Source organism: Ixodes scapularis, unplaced genomic scaffold (assembly GCF_016920785.2).
Source record: "Ixodes scapularis isolate PalLabHiFi unplaced genomic scaffold, ASM1692078v2 PGA_scaffold12__126_contigs__length_90152505, whole genome shotgun sequence".
Lineage (NCBI taxonomy): Eukaryota > Metazoa > Arthropoda > Arachnida > Ixodida > Ixodidae > Ixodes > Ixodes scapularis.
This window is the reverse complement of record NW_024609838.1, coordinates 71,741,926-71,760,686: the sequence shown is the minus strand read 5'-3', so window position 1 is coordinate 71,760,686 and position 18,761 is coordinate 71,741,926. Positions and strand designations below refer to the sequence as shown.

Here is an 18,761-nt window from a genome sequence, read left to right as displayed (position 1 = left end):
TGCCGCGTCTTTGGCAGCAGGAGTAGAGAACGTTTGCTTCGTCGGCAGTGGCAGCCTTTGTCATGTTCCCTTGTCGGAGCCCTTTTGGCAACATTAAACGCAAAACTACTGTACTCCGTCACCCTTAAAGGGAAGCTGAAGCGGTTCTGTATTTGCGCAAAAACACCTAAATCGTCTTCATTTGGCCTCCAGGATCACGAATATTGGCATTATTTTTTATTTTTTTTTCCAATTTGGTATACGGAGGCTGCAGAAGTTAATTTTTAAAGTACCGCTGAAGCCCCTCCTTCCCGGAGCGTGACGTCATTCTAGAAGTTTTCGGAACCTTCGCTCTCGCACATTTTCAGCGCCTATCAAAGCTATGCACGCGCACTCTTGCTATTTTCAAAAAGGTCAGAAATAGACGTCACGATTGGCGTCAGTGCGGAAAATATATATATCTCGCAAGCTTGCAGTTGCACGCGCTCCCCACGTGAGCGACACCTGCCCGGCGGATCCAAGATCCTAGTATGACGTCGTGACCAATCGGAGAATTTTCGTGTTTTCTTCCGTTTACTTACATCTTTGGGGAAAACGAGCGTGATTCCCGGGATAAAAATACGCCAGAATTCTTGTCTAACTCGTTTTCTTTTTTTGTTCTTTTGTCAATAAGTGTTTTAGCATTTCTTTAAGCTGAGACTAGAAGCTCCGTCTTCAGCGCGAGCTCACTGGCTTTTGCAGTGCTTTGGTTGCGCGCGATTGAGCGTACACACTTGCGTTAGCAAGGGTAGAAAGCTCGCACTGAAGGCGGAGCTTCTAGTCTCCGCTTAAAAGGGTACTCCGGCGATTTCTTCATGGTCCACAACTAGCCTGAAAATTGGGGACCAATATTCAGACAAATCCAAATCACCGAGCTGGTGGTCTAGCGCACACCAGCTCTAAGCTCGTGGAGTGAAAGCTCGCGCTGCAGAACCCAGAATCCTGGGCCCCTTTGCTCGAAGCACTAACCGCGGCTAAAGTTAGCCGCAGTACCTAGGAGAGGGATTTTGAGATCACGTGACTGGCTCGGTAGGGATGCCGGGAAACATGGCGGTGCCCCAGTCAGTGAGCGCGGCTCGCTTTGGAAATAATATGTCGTTGTAGCTGCAATATCGGGCGCGTTAGTCGGTGACGAATGGTGCAGGAGGCTTTCGCTTTGCCTTACGTCACTTAAACCGCAAAGCATGGGCAATGACATCGCCGCATTTTTTAGATAATGTTTCGATTCTGGGTTTTCCTAAGCCTGAATGAACGCGATAATTGTCGGCATGGCAACGTCTTTGGAAAGCGGATTGCCTACTCAATCGGCCGGGTATTGATAGCACACAAAAGCAGACAGCGTCCCAACAGACTTCCTTCTAAATTATCCAAGCATCGCGAGGAGAACGCTGGAAGTGTAATTCTTCGGTCCACGCGCGCTGGCCTTCCTCTTATAAAAGATTCGAAGTAAAAAATCATAATAAGGCTTTAACGAACGCGCGTGCAAGGCAAAATTTGTTTTATACTTTTTGCTCTAGAACGGTTACTACTGCAGACGCCAGCACGCGCGACGCGTGCAACTACAGTCGTAACATACGCCTCGGTGCTTGGATAATTTAGAAAAAAAGGTCTGTTGGGACGCTGTCTGCTTTTGTGTGCTATCAACAATCCGCTTTCCAAAGACGTTGCCATGCCGACAATTATCGCGTTCATTTAGGCTTAGGAATGCCCAGAATCGAAAGACTATCTAAAAAATGCGGCGATGTGATTGCCCATGCTTTGCGGTTTAAGTGAGATAAAGTAAAGCGAAAGCCTCCTGCACCATTCGTTGGTGGCTAACGCGCCCTGTATTGCAACGACAACGACATATTATTTCCAAAGCGAGCGGCGCTCACTCACTGGGGCACCGCCATGTTTCCCCGCATCCCTACCGAGCCAGTCACGTGATTTAAAAAAATCGCTCTCCTAGGTACTGCGGCTAACTTTAGCCGCGGTTAGCGCTTCGAGCAAACGGGCCCTGGGTTCAATCCCGACCCCTGCTCGTTTCGATCTGCATAAGCATCGTACCGGCGTCCGGTTGTGTATCACTATTGCGTGATGCACGTTAAAGACCCCGGGCTAGCGGTTGTACCGCACTGGCTAAATTGCTCATCTACAGCTGATCAGACACCAGACGTCCACTGAGGCAGACTAACTTCCGGCTGTATAACCATACAATTTTCGCTATATCGCCGAGAGAGCAATGCATTCTCTCGGCACTGCGGACTGTTCTATATTTTGTACAGCACAACTGTAAGGTGTGGACTGCAAGATCAGCCGTTCGGAAACGTTTTCTCAAACCACGCAAGGCCAGGGGTTGTATCTTCACACATAAGCGTAGATTATAAGGGGGGGGGGGGGGGGGGGCAACGGGGCTCGTGCCCCCCCCCCCCCCCGGGCATCCTTACCGAGACGCTGTTTACGTGCCATGTAACGAGCTTCTAGTTGTGGCATGTAAACAAAATAACGCGCACGTTGCCTTTATTGACAAAATACATGGGAAATGGAATTCCAGCGTGTTTTCGTTAGCTTCAGTCTCCAGTTCTGGCAAAAAAATAACGCGCAGCACCCCCCCCCCCCCCCCCTCCCCACCCCCCCGGGAGAACTCAGCCTGTCCCCCCCCCCCTGGGAAAATGGAAAGTCTACGCCGCTGTATTCACACACCTGTTGCTTTTGTTCCATGCAGTGCTATAGATATCTTTCTCGTTCCCTGCGCCCGTGCATAATGAACGCAGGTGCGAGCGAGCGAGCGCGACGTGTGCGATCGGAAGTTACCCTCGTATTTGCGAGAGACCTTAGCCACGCAGGAAAAATTGTGCTGTTTAGACAGCGAAAAGTTAGTCAGTCCCTCAGCCTCTCCTTAGCAAAGCTTGATGACGAAATCCTGGGAATCGCATCGTTGACAACGCCACCGATGCGATCCCCCAACTTCGTCATCAAGCTTTGCGAAAGGGAAGACGTTCGGTTTTATCCTTAAAATTACCCTGCGACAAAGAAGCTTTCGTGGCCAGTTGCGTAGCGTGCGAGTATACTTGGGCCATGCCAGGGCCAGTAAGCCCATGTAAAGTAAGATACATTCTTACCGAATATCGTTGTACGGCCTCTTTTATGTTTCACAGATTAGGTAGAGGATATGAGTGCTGATATTAAGCACACTGGCGAGGTGGGGCAAGCCGCCACCATATATAAAGGGTTAACCCATGTGCATCCAGCCATCCATCCATTCATCCATCCATTGCAAAGCCGTGTTCGGTCGATGAATCGCTAAGTGGCTTTACTCGTTCTTGTACTTGGGCCTTGACCCTGAGGCTTCTGAGGTTTCTGGGGGAAGGAAAAGAGGAAATCGAAGCCCCCCAGCAAGCGCCAGCTCAGTCATGCAAGGCTTCTTACAAATCCTTTTCTCTCCAGTGTCCAATTCCGCCTGTGAGAACACTGAGAACGCGACAAAAATGTCCATGCATTTTTGAACCTGTTCGTGTTGACCGCAGACGCAGTCAGCACAAACAGTTCATGCAGGGTTTTTAGTATTTCTGGCACAAACGAAAGGCTGCCATTAACAGTTGTAGTACGGTGGAATTAACTTAGTTATCCATGCCACTGGCTCAGACAGTATGAACTCCTGTTCTTTATCATCCAAAATAAGTATGATGCAAACAAAAGAAAGTCCGTTGTCGTGTTTCCGCCTTCCGCGTCGTGCAGTGAGCGAAAGGCTGGCTTCACTGCCTCACGCGGAGTGCAGCAAAGACTTACGATATCCTTGCTCTCGAAAGGGCCTTGGTTCAACGTGCACTCGTGCGGCCAGAGCACCGACCAGCTACCCCCTTCTTTCTCTAACCTTTCCTTCTAAGTTCTACTCCACCTTATAACGAGATGGAGTAGGTGCCGACTAAATGCCCTTAAAGTCTAGGCAAACGCGTATGCGTCTATTCGGCTTGACGTATGTGCTAGTGTACTGCAGTCTCCCAACTGAAGCGAGGACACATTTGCCAATCAAACCTAAAAAGTCTAGCAGAAAGTATCAGCTCAACAGCACAGCCAAAGACTTGACAGACTTCCAGCAAAATTGCCAGTCGACCTGAAACTTTTAACCGAATTGAAATCTAAAACTGAAGGGGAGCGTCCAACCGAATTGAAAATTAAGCGGAATGGAAAAATTTAGCTAAATCGAGAAAATGCTTCCATAACTGCAAAGTAATACCCCATTCACACGGGCGGTATAAAGATACCTTTAGCATAGGTCCCCCTAGTAAAGGGAGATGGAGTTCGTAATCACACGGCGCGCAAAGGTCCCTTTCGCTAAAGGTGGGTTTAGAATAAACGGAGCTCGCAGACCTCCCTTTAAAGCCACAGGGATTAGCCTCGGACCCATGAATTCCACATAAAAATCTAGCAGATATGCTTCTGCTTCGTTTACTGCATTGATAATCACAATAATATTTGCGAGGCAAAGATTACAAAGGAAACGTGAGCACAAACCTGGTGGAAGAGGGTAGCGACAAATTTATACTCGTGACAGCGGGTATCAGCGGTGGCCTGAACGCAATGGCGGCCGTACGAGCTTTGAGTAGTGAGTACACTTTACTTTGAGTAGCGACGACGAGTTGTCCGCTTCGCCTGCCCAGAGCATTTTTGTGACCAAGATTTCGCCTGGAGGACCTGTGAAGTTGGGTGCCAGCACTAGCGGCACTAGTAGGAAAAGCCCTCGAGTTCACTGGTCCGAGGCTGAAACATGGTCGCTAATTCGTCTCTGGGAGGACAACATCGGCGAACTCCGGCAACGAAGGAGAAACACCGGAATGTACGAGACGACCCGCCACGGTCTCGAGAGGCTCTTTGTTGAGAAGACCCAGAGGCAGACTCAAAGAAGTAGCAGAGCAAGCTCGGGAAAACACGGAGAGTTGTCGATCACCTTTTACACCTTGTGTACCTCGACTGCGTACCTCCTTTGTATTTGGATTGGATAACACGGCGGGCAATTTGGCCACACCAGTGAGACATTCTAAAGAGAAGCCTATTTTTTACTCGCCCCATGCAATGAAATCAATAAAGCAATTATAATTTTGCTTTAAAACGACTAATTTCACTTTTAATAGAGTAAAGAACGTGTCTCAAACCTGCTTGAACCAAAAGTTGTATATTGCTCGTTCGTCCCTCGGTTCAACCGGGCGATCTCCGGTGCAGTAAACATCAACCCTAAACCCTCCGTTCATTTGCCGTGTGATCCCGAACGCCTTTTGATACAAGTACCTTTACCTAAGGGACCTAAGCTACAGATCCTTTAGGCAGCCCTTGTGAATGGGGTATAAGCCTAATTGAGAAGTTCGGTCGCAATTAAGACTATCGCCAGACTGTAGGTTAAGCCAAATAGAACGTCGAATTGAGCTTGAGCCGAAGGGAGACTCGATCCAAATAGACCGGTTGCGAGACGTGCAGCGCCTTTGCGGCATCGAAAGGATTGGGGTTTTTATAGGGAGCTACTGTATAGACATTTTCCACAGGGGCGCCGCCATCTTGAATTGTCGTCACTTCCAGTATGGGCGACGACAAAATAGTAAAACATTTTAACCTGTAACCAGTAAAAAAATAGAGGGGAGCCAAAACAAGAATGTGTGACGGTTAGACATATATCCCAAATGTCTTCTATTGGCGTGGCGACGGCAAAGTAATGTTTTCGCCCATACTGGAAGTGACGACAATTCAAGATGGCGGCGCCCTTGTGGAAAAGGTCTATAGAACCAGCTATAGCAAACAAAGAAGACAGAAGACATTGAGGACGGCGGGGGAAACGCGGGCGAGGCGGGACAGGAGAACAACCCTTAGATGGCGTAGTCAGCGAATTTCACGCGTTGCCTACTGACGGCCAGCAATGGTCACAAATTGCACACGAAACGGATGTCGATAGGACCCCGTCTAAATCCATCTTGATGATTGTACAAGTATAATTAAGGACAAACATACATATCTGTACTCGTCACTTCCTTTTGTTTAGCCTTCATTATATTAGTATCTATATCAACACGCCCGTCCAACTCTCATGATTCTACACTAAGCTGTTGCCTTTTAAGTATTCATGTATGTGTTCCAAAATAATGTGTTTAAAAGCATTTTGTTGTTAAAGATATACGGTGTTAATTTTGGAGATTCGTTTTGTTTCTGGATATATGAGCAGACACAATTTCCCTAGATAGCCAATCTGCCGGTAGCCCGTTGTGCCGGATCGAAGCCTCAAATATTAAAAATGGGTACCGATACGCCCACCTTATGTGACTTCACTCTAAAATGCGTTCAGAATATCGTGCAGATACTTTTTTCTTAAGATTCTAGAGCAAATTGAAGAGATGGTCTCTGACAAAACGTACATACGTGACACAACAGTGGCACTGGCAGAGCCTAGCGGCAGAGCCTAGCGGCAGGTCACGTGACACACTAAAAACAGACTGGAAGTATCTCTTTTTCTAATTCGTCGGGGATTTTAAAGGGAAAAGACACAACTTTATTATTTGTAATAGTAATAATAATATTTATCCACGGCACCGCGAAAAGGCTATAGTAGTCCATACCACGAAGGCCTGCGGCGTCGCTTCTGTGATGCGAGATGTGTACAGATGACAGATATGTTCTGACGATGTTTAATAAAGCTTTGGGTGAGGGTGAGGGGACGATGTCGCGGGTGATGGCGGCCCAGTGTTGCTTAATAGCTGCTCGTCGGGCCGGTCCTCCATCCAGCTGGTCTCCAAATCTGTTGGCGTGTGCCATGAAGTACGCTGGCTGAACCCAGGGAAGTGTCCGGGGATAACCTCGAGGTTGGTGTTTGAAGGTTTCGTCGTGCGGCCCTGAAAATCCCGCTCCAGTCGGTTCCGTAGGCCTGCTTCTCTCGGCCAGGGGGTGCGAGCGCGTCCGTAAGATGAGACCATGTAGTGCTTGCATCAAGCATAAAGCGGCACTGCAGCGTTCGATTATGAACGAGTCACGGTCTTTTACTAGCGTCTGTCAGCATCTGCCTAGGCGCGGTAGCGGAGTTTCTGGAGAACTAGAAAAAGTTTTAATAAAAGAAAAATGGAACTCGCACTTTCAGTGTCCCATCAAAACGATAAAAATTGTTTTCGTGTAGTTTTTATGTTTAATTTAACAAACGTGTATCATCCAATGAAATTCTGCCAACTTAGCGTCCGTGAGCAACATGAAAAAGAATAATGACACACAACTGAAAGGCGAGCGCTAAATCTTCCATTTTGCTCGCCAGAGGCGCTGGTCAAACTTGAGAGCTACAGGCGGACCCTTCGTGAAGGGCCCGCCGCGTCGGCTGTATGCCTCACTGGCGGCTACCACTGCAGAGTGCAGCATGACCCTTCCAGCTTAAGGATAATATTAGGAACCCAGGACATTGAGGAGCGGATGGAAGAGGATGACGTATTTTCATCCTCTCTGGCGCAGCGCTTCTGCTCCTGTGCGTGGCGTCCATTCGAGGCGCCTTCCTGCCCAGCAAGCTTCCGGGCTTCAGGTGCGACGACCCGGACATCCGGCACCCGTTCCGTGGAGACACGGTGACCCTCGGCCAGATCCTGCTCCTGGTCGTCGTCGTCCCGGGCCCGTTGGTGAGCGGACAACGGCGCGTGTGCTCCTGCCTCGTTTTAAAGACGATAGCTACCCTTTTCTGGCCCTACTCTGCATAAAACGCGCACCCCTACCATTCTTCAGCAAGGTCAACACCACTTAGAAAAGAAGGCCTGCGCGAGATGTCATCGCGTTCGCCTTGGCGTCGCTACTACTAGAGTTACGCCCATTGTGAGAGGAGGAAAGGGGGGAGGGAGATGGGGGTATCTTTGAGTTGACCCTGGCACTATCAAGAACGAAGTGGAAGCTCCTTTCACCTCTTTCCACTTTAGCAGAGCGAACGCTGCAGAGGACATCGCCTCCTCTCCGGTGTTCGCTCTGCTAACTTGGAAGGAGGGGGGAGGAGCTTCCACTTAGTTCTTGACCCGCAGGTTTTTCGGTGTTTGCTAGATCAAATATACGTACTATTTATGAGAAATAGTCGTTTACGACATTGTCCAAAAGATTTTCAAGCCAAGAAAGGAATAATGATTCGCGAAAGAAATAGAAAATATAAGGAAACTGGTTGTTCTACCTCGTAGATGGAGTCAGCGTGTTCTCTTGTCGTAAGGGTGCACACGGGCGTAAGTAGTCGCCTTTCGAAAAGTGGGAGAGGAAAGGCCTCGAAGGGTCATGTCGACTATCACTACGAGACGCGTTGCGGCAAACCAAAATACCATGGCGAGTCGTCGTCTGTTCCGGACTGGGAAGCAGCTGCGAGAACTGAGCAATCCGTTGCACACGTGATCACAGCATTTCACCTTGTCTTGTTTCCTTCTCTCTTTCACTTGCATACCGAAAAGTGCTCGCTCTACATTAGTGGATGTATATGAGGGCACTCTTGGATGAATAGAATAAATGGCGGCTGTTCCCTTTGCGTCGGGCGGTGACTTGCGCCACGTGCCAGACAGTGGTTTTTCGGCTACAGGTAAAAAAATCTAGAGCCAAAAATGTACTCTATATCCGTCCCTTGATTTCAGCCACCATTCCTCTTTTACTGAGCGCTACGTTTTCAAAACATTTTTGTTTCGCCGGTTTCACCGAATCTCAGGGCCCTGAGGAAGTCAGCCTCTTCCCGTGATGTCCTTCGGTAGTCGGGCCCTTTAAATTCTAAAATGGCATACGTTTTGAATTCGTTTCAGTTTTCTCCCCCCTATAATACAGGTTGTATCCATCCCTTGGTATTCTACGTCCTTGTTCTCAGAACACCTCTCAAACAAAAGTGCACTTCTTCTGTACTCGTTTTCGCCTCAAGAACCGTTGTAATAAAACATCCGACTCCTCGCAGATCATTACTATTTTCCCCCTTTATGGAAAGAAGTAAGACACAAGTAGGTGCATTTTAAATTAGCTATGTGTGATCTTGCCAAGATGCACACGTTTTAAACGGCAAAAGCGTTGATTTTTCCCCAGACAGCCCAATATTATAGGAACTACTTCCTCGCAGCGTATGAACAGCGCGTAAAGCGCGATCCAAACCAAAGCGCTTTTGTGCGCGCGTAGGCCGTGCGGCTCCCGGAAATTGCGTATGTCGTGACGTCGCGCTAATTCCGTGCGCCTTCCGGGCGCGCGTAAGAAAGTTGGATGGGGGATGATTTCAACTTTTCCTGAAGGCGCACAAAAACGCCCTGTGACATAGTAGGGCGCTCCTCTCCCGGCCAATCGGTGGAGTGTACTAGTTCCGGCTCCGCGTTTCTTCGCCGTCTGGCGCAGTTGCGCTCCGCTCGCCCGAAGCCACACCTTCCTAACCAACGCGCATGGCTGTGACTCAGAAAGCGCACCGGAAACAGCAAAAACGTCGCGAAATACGCAATTTCCGGAAAAGCGCGCGCACAAGAAGGCGTTGGTTTGGATGGCGCTTAAAGCTTACGTTTTTCTTCAGTATAGAGTTTTAAGTATAGAATTATGAAACATTGCCTCCTTCTTAATACCCTCGCCTTCGCTCGCAGCTCGCCCTGGTGGAGTGGTGGGCGAACCCCTGCGGACCTCTCGACTGGGGCGTAGTCGGGTCGGCGTTCCGTCACTACGTTATCGGCCTGGAGCTGGTCTCTGTTTCCGTCGAGGTGGTCAAGACCCTGGTGACCCAGCCGAGGCCGCACTTCCTGGACTCTTGCAGGCCAGACTGGGACAGGCTCGACTGTTCGCGGGGGTATACACGAACTCATCTCTGTTACGGGACGGCGCGGTGGTGGCGCCTCGGGCGCACTTCCGGTCTGGGGCTGTGGGGGGAAGTCCCCATGTGATACGTGTATTCCTGCGTTGTTTTTGATAGGAATCTAGAAAAAAAACTGCCTTCTCGTCAAGACGCCGCGACTGGGGCTGTACCAAAAGAGCCGAGAAAGATTTGGAGATCAGTTTTCATGTGTTCGGTTCGACGGAGAATGTGCTTATGTGCCGTCAAAATGGAAAACCAGACGCCGTCGGACCACGATTGCTTGGGCGGGAAGCACTTTGGGTTGAATTCAAATACTTGTGGTCATCGGATTTTTTTTTTTTTTTTTTGTTCCAACATGGACGCCGGAAAACCGTCAAGTTGTACAGACCACCTGCGGACTACGTTCAATGCGTCTTCAAGTTTGAACGGCCGCCTGGTCGTTCGAACTGTCGTCTGCTCTTTCAAACGCTTCTGCTTGTCGTCTGCTCTTTTCGACGACACCGGCCCGTAGACCAAATGTTGGCCCGGTACTTGCGATAAGAAGTAAGTGCAGGTCTCAAAAGACTTAAGTTTGAACGTTGGTAAGCAGGCTCGATGTGAACAAGGAGACTTTGATCATTGTTACCAGTGGCCATCACCGACTTGTTATGCCTGATTCACTTGGTTAGATTCTGCTTCCGATCTTCAGTATCGACGTCGACCATCTCAGCTACCGTTCACGCTTTTTTAGCCCGATCGACGTCGCGACCGACAGTTGCAAACGAAATCTCATCATGCGAATCGGGCTTTAGCGTACATACTGCGGCGTCCACGCGGAATGAAGCGCCACATGTCACATTATTCACGCAAAGTTTTGCGGTGTAACGAGCCTAGGTAATTTCGCTGACGCCGTTCAAGTAATCAGACATCGCCAGGAAGACGTAAAATTAACAATTCGAGCGCGAAAAAGGGCAGAGGGACTCACACCAAGGCCGACAACATCGCTTTTCAATGGTTTGTTTATGGGCGACGGCGAGCTTCTTGCCCACACTCTATCGCGCATGCGCGGCGCTGGTGGCGTCCGCTAGGAGTGCTCCGGTTTGTTTGCAAACATGAGTTGGTGTCTACGCCTCACCCTACTGCCGCTAATCGCTGCATCTCTTGAAATAGATCCCTTACAGAAGTGCGCGCCATCTATAGTCGGTTACAAGTCAAGAAGGTAGGAGAAGCTCCTCCCACAAGTTTGATGCGCCCGTTTCAAATCTCTCCGCAGTCGAAAAAAGAGTTGTCTGGAAACGCTCCTTGTTCCGCTTCAATGGATTCCCACTTGTCTCCGATCCCACTTTTTAAGAAAGCGACCTTTGTATTCATCGGAGAGGGAACCGAGCCCCTGAAAGCAGCCTTTGTATCCATCGGGGGGGAAGCTAATCCCCGAAAGTCGTATTTGTTTCCGTCGGTGGGAGAGAACTCTAATCTCCCTCTCGTGGCTTCCACAATGCTAAGTCAAAGTCGAAAGATAAAGCAAATATGTACAGAAAGGCAAGACCCTCCTCGCGCGTTGGCCGCGACGTCACGGAAACAGTGGGACGCTATTGGATGCGGAGGTGGCGGAGGGATATCTGATTCCCTTTGAGGGGCATTTGCCGCTACCTTCTTAACCTGCAACTGACTATAGTGGCCGTTGTTATCCGAATCCGCCATGTTTTGGGTACCTACTCTGAACATGTATTGGACACGAGGGCTGCGTTGGCACTCGGCGAGAACTCGTACCCAATCACAAGCCTCGTGCCCAACAAATGGCGACCGTCAATGTTGCTTGATGAACTTTTGAAAAGAATATATCGCTCATCGTTCCTGTCAAATTTGAAGAGTACGAGCGCGTTGTGAATATGACTGCAAACCACTCGAAAGAATAAAAATAACGCGAGCTTGATTATGCTCAAAAATACCAGGGAGGTCAGAATGTGTCCCGCACAGACAACACACACTTCTTAACCTCCTTTATCTAAATTTGTTCTCTTTTTTTTTTTTGCAAAGTTTAGCGGAGAAATTAAACTATTCTATTGGTCGTTTCCCCCCGCTGAAATTAAAAGGACATCTGATTGATGCTTAGGTGAGGTGACATCAAGTCACGACATAAATTTCCCCATTAAATTTAGCGGGGAAAGTAGATTACGCCCCCAGCGTGTCGCGCCTTTATGACGCTCATTCGTGACAATTTTTTTTATATAAGACAACCCATAAAACACACTCTGAGTTAAAATGGAGGATGGAGACATACAGCCTCCAGGAGTGCGGTTGCCTGCCTTCGTCGCCCGTGTTTTGAATTCTTTCGAACTGCTTTTGGATCCTTTCAATATGCGCAAGAAAGTAGATGCTATAGTTTAGACTGAAAAAAAAAGGAATAGCATATCCCCTTTCCCTCACTGTCGTGGCACTGTCATCACTGGTCACACAGAATGTAATGCAGCGTCGAGATGGATACGATCGCAGTGCCGCCGTTTCTGCCACAGCAACAACTCCGGCCCCATAACTAGGGTGGCTAAAGGGGGAGGTATGCTCATTGACTGCATCGATTCAATCCAGTCATCCAGGATGGAAGTAGATGGCCAAGTCACCGAATCTGACCAAAAACGTACGCCAAGAGCCAAGCGCTGCCGTATATGTTGAAACCGAGGACGTGGTGGAATCGATAGCGATCATCAGTGCTCGGTTGCATACTGTTGCCGACCGATTTTCTCCCATTGCGTTTTATCTCATTTCCTATCACGGTTTGCGGCTACGAGAATAAATTCTAAAATTCAGCAGTTCGACTGAGCAACAACCTTGTATACATGGTGCTGTCCTCAAAATTGTATGATGCCTTCGCAGAATCTTGCGGTATCTCGGCTAATAACATGGAGGTAAGCCACCCCCCCTCCCCCGCCCCCCGGACTAAAACGGCTTTCAAAATAAATCTCGCACTCTACTGATTGTAGTGATGTGGAATTCATCTGAGCACGTGGACACCGCATATAGCGGTGTGAACGAAGAAGATAATAAAGTAGTAGTGAATGGGAATGACTTCCTAGTATTCACCCTACCCGCCGCGGTGAGACATACTCCTAATGAAGACGTTTGCAATTCTACATTGGTGACGGGGACGCTACAGACTGTCTCCCCCGCAATTCTGAACGGTCATTCCCCAGCGAGATTACATCGCACGCGGCACGCCGCTGCAGAACATAAAACATCGGCTTCACAGTTAAGCCTATAATCACTCCATCTACAATGACGTTGAATCCGACTGCTTTATCTATCTACGACTTGGACGCCACCGATGCAACTAACATCAGCTTCGAATAGCGAAAGTGGGTAGCACGATTAGAAAACTTGTTCGTTGCTTTTAACGTCCAAGACGACGCGCGCAAACGCGCCCTATAGACCAACACGCGGCCCTGACGTCACGCAGCTGCGGTTGCGCTTTCGACGGCACTGCGCATGCGCAGACGCTTCGCTTCTCGCGAATTCGGTTTCTGCGCACGCGCAGTGCCCACACCTGGTGTGGGCAAACGCGGGTTTGTTTGTAAACAGCGTGTCGGTCTATACGGGAGAACGAGTTCATGAACTCTCCGAGACTGACCTATAGCGAATAACCCGACATCCAGCCGGACGCCATCACCTGACCCCTTAACTGCAACAACATCAGCATCTACGACCGTGGGCACATGCCAAATGTTCAAAGACAAGCTCGACTACCGCTTCAGTCAACGCATGAGTACCACGTTCGAAATATTTCGATTTTGTCAGGCAAAAGAAAATGGCGGTAGAAACCACTCTTGTTGGTTATCTATGAATTGCGATAACATTCGTCGTGATACTCACAACGCAGCTCACTGTGAATATGACAAAACTTTTGAGCAAACAATTTATTTTATTTAATCTATTTTCCCTCCAAATTTAGCGGGAAAACTAAAGTGCTGCGTAGGTCGCGACGTCAATTCTTCCGCTAAATTTTGCAGGGAAACTGATTTGGTGCATAGGGCATGGGACGTCAATTTTTCCGCTAAATTTAGTGGGAAACCTGAATTTTTCTGTAGATCCCGTGACGTCAAGTCACGTGACATCAATTTTTCTACCAAAAATTTAGCGGGGAAACTGAATCGGTGCATAGGTCGTGACGTCAATTATTTTGCCAAATTTAGCGGGAAAAATTTGTCCATACGTCACATGACGTAAATGTTTCCGATAAATTTTGCGGGAAACCTTAATTGGTGCACAGGTCACGTGACGAAAATTTTTCGCTAAATTTAGCGGGAGACCTGAATCGATACATAGATCACGTGACGTCGTTTTTCCGATAAATTTAGCGCGAAGTGAATTTGTCTTAGGTTCCTGGGCGTCAGGTCACGTGACATCAATTTTCCAGCCAAATTTAGCGGGAAAACTGAAAAAAGGAGGCCAGAAAGGTCCACAACATTGGGGGTGCAGCTAAAGAATGCTGTCGCATTAAGAAACTTGAGAAAGAGTCTGAGCCAATTTCTTGTTCATAACTGTGAATTCACCATTGCTGACATTGAAATGAAAAACCAACTAATATTTTCCACAACATCATCACACGTACTTGAGCTTTGAGACGGTACCTCAATTTACCATCGCTCCTGTAGCAAGCTCAGCTCCTCGAAGATTTCGAACAAACAACGACAGCCTTGGAGAAATCGTCCAACGCGACTATCCATGCTATACATAGTTTGTGAGTGTCGCCATTGCTGGGTACTGACGGGTATTTCTACTTACGATAATCCAATTAATGGAAAAATTCAAGCGAGCTGGACAGGAATGACGATAATAATCCCTGGAGAAGGGCAGAAAGGGGGCAAAGGAAAAACGCAAATTTCCAAACACAGCTATAAGTGGCTGGTGCGCGACCAAAAAACTACGCCTGGCCCTGGTCTCGAACCAGGGACCTTTTTAGTGGAGCGCTCTACCAACTGAGCTAACCAAAAGTTAGACGTCAGTAGAGCAAACGTGTTTTATCAGCTGCCACCAGTCTAACACTGACAAGGGTGAACGGCCTGCATATTAAAGCTATTATCATAAATTAACGCAAAGGTGCGAGTGAGCTGGACAAGAACCAATGGTAATACCGTAAAATAGCGCAGGAGCGCCCACCCAACTTTCACTGAAAACTGGGATAATCTAGACATTCGCGCTTGTCCGGTCAAATCAGGCGCGTAACGTACGATTTGCAGAATTCCCAAGTTTGGGAAATGTTAGTGAGCGCTTGAACAAAGTTGGCGCTTCCGCGGTATTTGACGGTAATCCCTGGAGAAGGGATACAAGAGGAACATAGGACAAACACAAATCTTTAAACACAGCTAGGTGACTGGTGAGCGACCGAAAAATTCCGCCTGGTCCTGGTATCGAACCAGGGACGTCTCCATTTCCAGTTCAGCGCTCTACCAACTGAGCTAACCAGGAGTTTGACGTCAGCAGAGCAAACGGGTTTTATCAGCTGCCACCAGTCTGACAGCAATAAGGGTGAACGGCCTGCATTTTAAGGTTATGATAATGCAATTAATGCAAACGTGCAAGCGAGCTTGACAAGAAGGATGCTAATCCCCGGAGAAGGAGAACATGGGGTCCAGAGACAAAGGACAAACCAGGATCCTCTCCACTGGAAATGGAGAGGTCCCTGGTTCGAAACCAGGACCAGGCGACTTTTTTCGGTTGCGCGCCAGTCACCTAGCTGAGTTTCGAGATTTATGTTTGTCCCTTGTCCCCTTGTTCCCCCTCGTGTCGAATTCGGGCATCGACGTATAAGCGGTGTGATCTCCGCGCGCGTGCCGCTCTCGTCCGCCGCCGAGCTCTTCGGTCACGACCGTATCTTTTTTTAACCAGTCATGGACGCTTTGACAGAGGATTGAGAATAGATCGACGGAAACGGCAGACGGATCTTGCAATAAGTTTTGTCTAAGGCGGCGCCAACCAATCGACTTCGTACAGGCTGGTGACGCAGTACGAGTGCACCAATAAGGAGTCCCGGATCCTGCTGGACATGCACAAATCCTTCCCATCGGGCCACGCGGCACTCGGCTTCTACCTCTTCACCTTCGTGGCGGTGAGACGTTACTTCCGTTTCTCCGGGGCAACTGTTTAGTGTGCATACGGTTGAAACATCTTAAAGCCCCGTAAATTCCGCGCACGCTTTCCTTGACTATGCGTCTCGTATTCTATAGATAAATTGGGTTTCGGAGTGAACTTTACATCCTACTCTTTTTAGCGAATGCAGTCAACGCCTACATTTAGATGTGGGAATTCCATATTTTGCCTAGTAGTCCTTCCAAGCGGTGTGTCAAAAGCAGACTTGTACGGGATACAAAAAAAAAAAAAAAAATTTAAGTTAGTGAGTACAATGCAAAAAGTAAATGAGTAGAGTACTAAATACTCGACCCTGAAAAGTAGCTGATAACTAAATCCCCACAAAAACCACTCATTACTTTCAAAGTGCCCTCAAGTTACCATTTGTTCTGCAATGCACAAGTCAACTGAGCGGCAAAGGAAAAAACAAAACAAAAAAAAAAACATGAATATACTCCATTATGAAAAATTAAGTCTGGAAACATATCTTTAAGAAAAAAAGGGACAAGCACACACACCGTCTCAAAACGCAGCTACAATACTCGTTGTCGCATCAAGACAAAATACATTTTTGGGCATTATTTCGCTGCGAGACGCAGGTCTTTCAAGATATTGTTGTTTTGAAGGAAAAAACGATGCTTTTAGGTTTGAAACGTGTACATTTTGATAAAGTGACATAAAGCTGACCTAAGATGCACTTATTGTGCATACATTTTAATTCAACTTAAAGGGGGAATTAGTAACGTTCCGCGCTAGGAGGGCTTTTTCTACTATTGTTCTTGGGGTGACAGTGTGTAGTAACTGCGTCTTGAGACGGTGTGTGTGCTTCTCCGTTTTTTCATCTGTTCCTCCTTCAGTCTCGTTTCCTTTCTTTTTTCAATGTGGAGGTTGTTAGTTAGCCTGCCTTTTTTCCCCCGATTTCATAATAAACAGATTTCCTTCATCAATGAAAGAGACAAGGTTTCCCCTCACCTTCCCCTATCCTCCCAAATCCCCTCACGGGAGAAAAAACAAAAACAAAAAAACTCCAGGTCTTTGTCAACTTTTTGCAGATCTTTGCAGCAGTCGTTCCCCGCTATACGATAATGTTCTGCTAACCCCGGGGCTTCGTTCGTATTCCCTCGTGCTTCGAAAGCTATACAGGATGTTCTCGAGCACTATTTGGGCGTAAAAGAAAAATATCGTATAAATAACCCAATGGACAGAGTGCCATGAAAATTTTTAACAAATGTCTTTAGGTGGCGAATTTATTATACTTCGATTTCACGAGTCTATATGTTTCTTGATAAAAGAAAATGCACGCCTAAAAAAACTCTTCTCATTCCAATGTGCAGAGAGCAAAAAGAAATTAAACCGTATATGGCTGACGTTGTTACCGAGAAAGGGTACCATACACGCACGGACCTGCTGGATCTGCTGGATCTGCATTCGGCTGTTCACCTCTAAGAAAACTTGCAGGTTTTTGCTTCATGTGTCATCTGTAACGGGTAACAAACCAGACGGTTGGTTATCGTTTTCCTCCCTAAACCAGGGCCCGTTCCAGGTAGTTGACGGCGTTTACCCCCATGTATGCGCGGGCTTTTGTGGGCCGCTTCTCTTCCCATTGTACATTGCCTCGAATCGCTCGTGGCTTTTGAGCGAGAGAACGGTTACCCTTGATACTTCCGCATCTGGTCTGGACCGCTAGCGCTACATTTGGGCGGACACTGAAGCCTGATTCACATGGGGCGATTTTACTTACAATTTCTCTGTTGCAACGTCGCTCGTGCTCTCTATCTCACACACTATTTGTTTGCATTTTTAGCCGAATACTTTTTGTTATTGAATAATATTCAACCCCCCATTTCGAAGGAAGGGGAAGTGCCCGGGGCTGAAAATAAAGAACTGGAACAAATGGAACAAATGTGATCGTGGCTATATTTGGGTGTGAATATTTCCACTCGCTCGCTTTATTTTATCTACGGGATCTCTAGCAGAATAGTCCATTCAAATAGGAAAATACAACGTTAATGTAACGACAAGATAAGGGGAACTTTGGAACCCCTGGAAGGCTTGTAACGTGAACTCGTTCCTAGATAGAGAAGGAGCAAGTTTTTGTCCCTGTTTGGGAGGAACGTGTGGACGACTGCTTGAGTTGTTCCCTCGCGCAGATCTACTCGCGGTTCCGGCTGTCCTCGACGTCGTCTCACCGGTCCCGGGTGTGGAACGGCGTCCTGTCGGCGTGCCTCCTGCTGCTGGCCTGCCTGAACGCGGCGTCTCGCGTCTACGACCGGAGGCACCACGCCGTGGACGTGCTCGTCGGATCCCTCTTCGGCCTGCTGGGCGGAGTGGCCGCGGTGAGCCCCCTGGTTCCACGCGACGCTTTCCTTTCCCTGCCTGCCTGCGCGCGCGTGTGTGTGTGTGTGTGCACTTGTGCGCGTGTATATGTCTGTTTGCGTGTGTGCGCGAGAACGCGTGTGTATGTACTCCTGTGCGCGTGTATGTGTGTTTGGGTGGGTGTGTGCAGTGGTGTCGGAACGAGGGGGGAGGGCGGGGGGGGGGGGGGGGGGGGTGATCGCTCTTGCAGACATTTTTTTAGCAATGGCGGCCCGCGAGATCGACTATTTGCAAATTTCTCAAAGTGCCGATTTCCCAGGTTCCGAGTGACATGCTAAATATTCATCATCATGGAATGAATTATTTGAGGCCCGAATTATTTGCGGGTATTTTAAAATCAAGAAATTCGCGGAAATTAGGTCCTCGCGACAATAGACACTTTTCCAAATTTTTGGCCTGAAAATGAGGGCTTTTTGGCCGCAAGTAGCGCGTCAGCGACGTCCTGTTGACTCATTGAGTTGCAGTGGCCTCGATATTGGCGTCCCAAAAGTCGCTTTTTCCC

General features: G+C 48.2%; 1 protein-coding gene across 1 annotated transcript in view; it reads left to right on the top strand.

Annotated features, from left to right (window-relative positions):
* Positions 1 to 18,219, top strand: part of LOC115330949 (phospholipid phosphatase 1) — a gene marked incomplete at its 3' end in the record, with an annotated part of 28,470 nt that extends 10,251 nt beyond the window's left edge. The window contains 4 exon segments of the mRNA XM_040502084.1: positions 7,471 to 7,631; positions 9,579 to 9,778; positions 15,749 to 15,863; positions 18,034 to 18,219. Of these exon segments, the coding sequence (XP_040358018.1) occupies positions 7,471 to 7,631; positions 9,579 to 9,778; positions 15,749 to 15,863; positions 18,034 to 18,219 (662 nt within the window).
* Between the last annotated feature and the right edge of the window lie 542 nt (positions 18,220 to 18,761).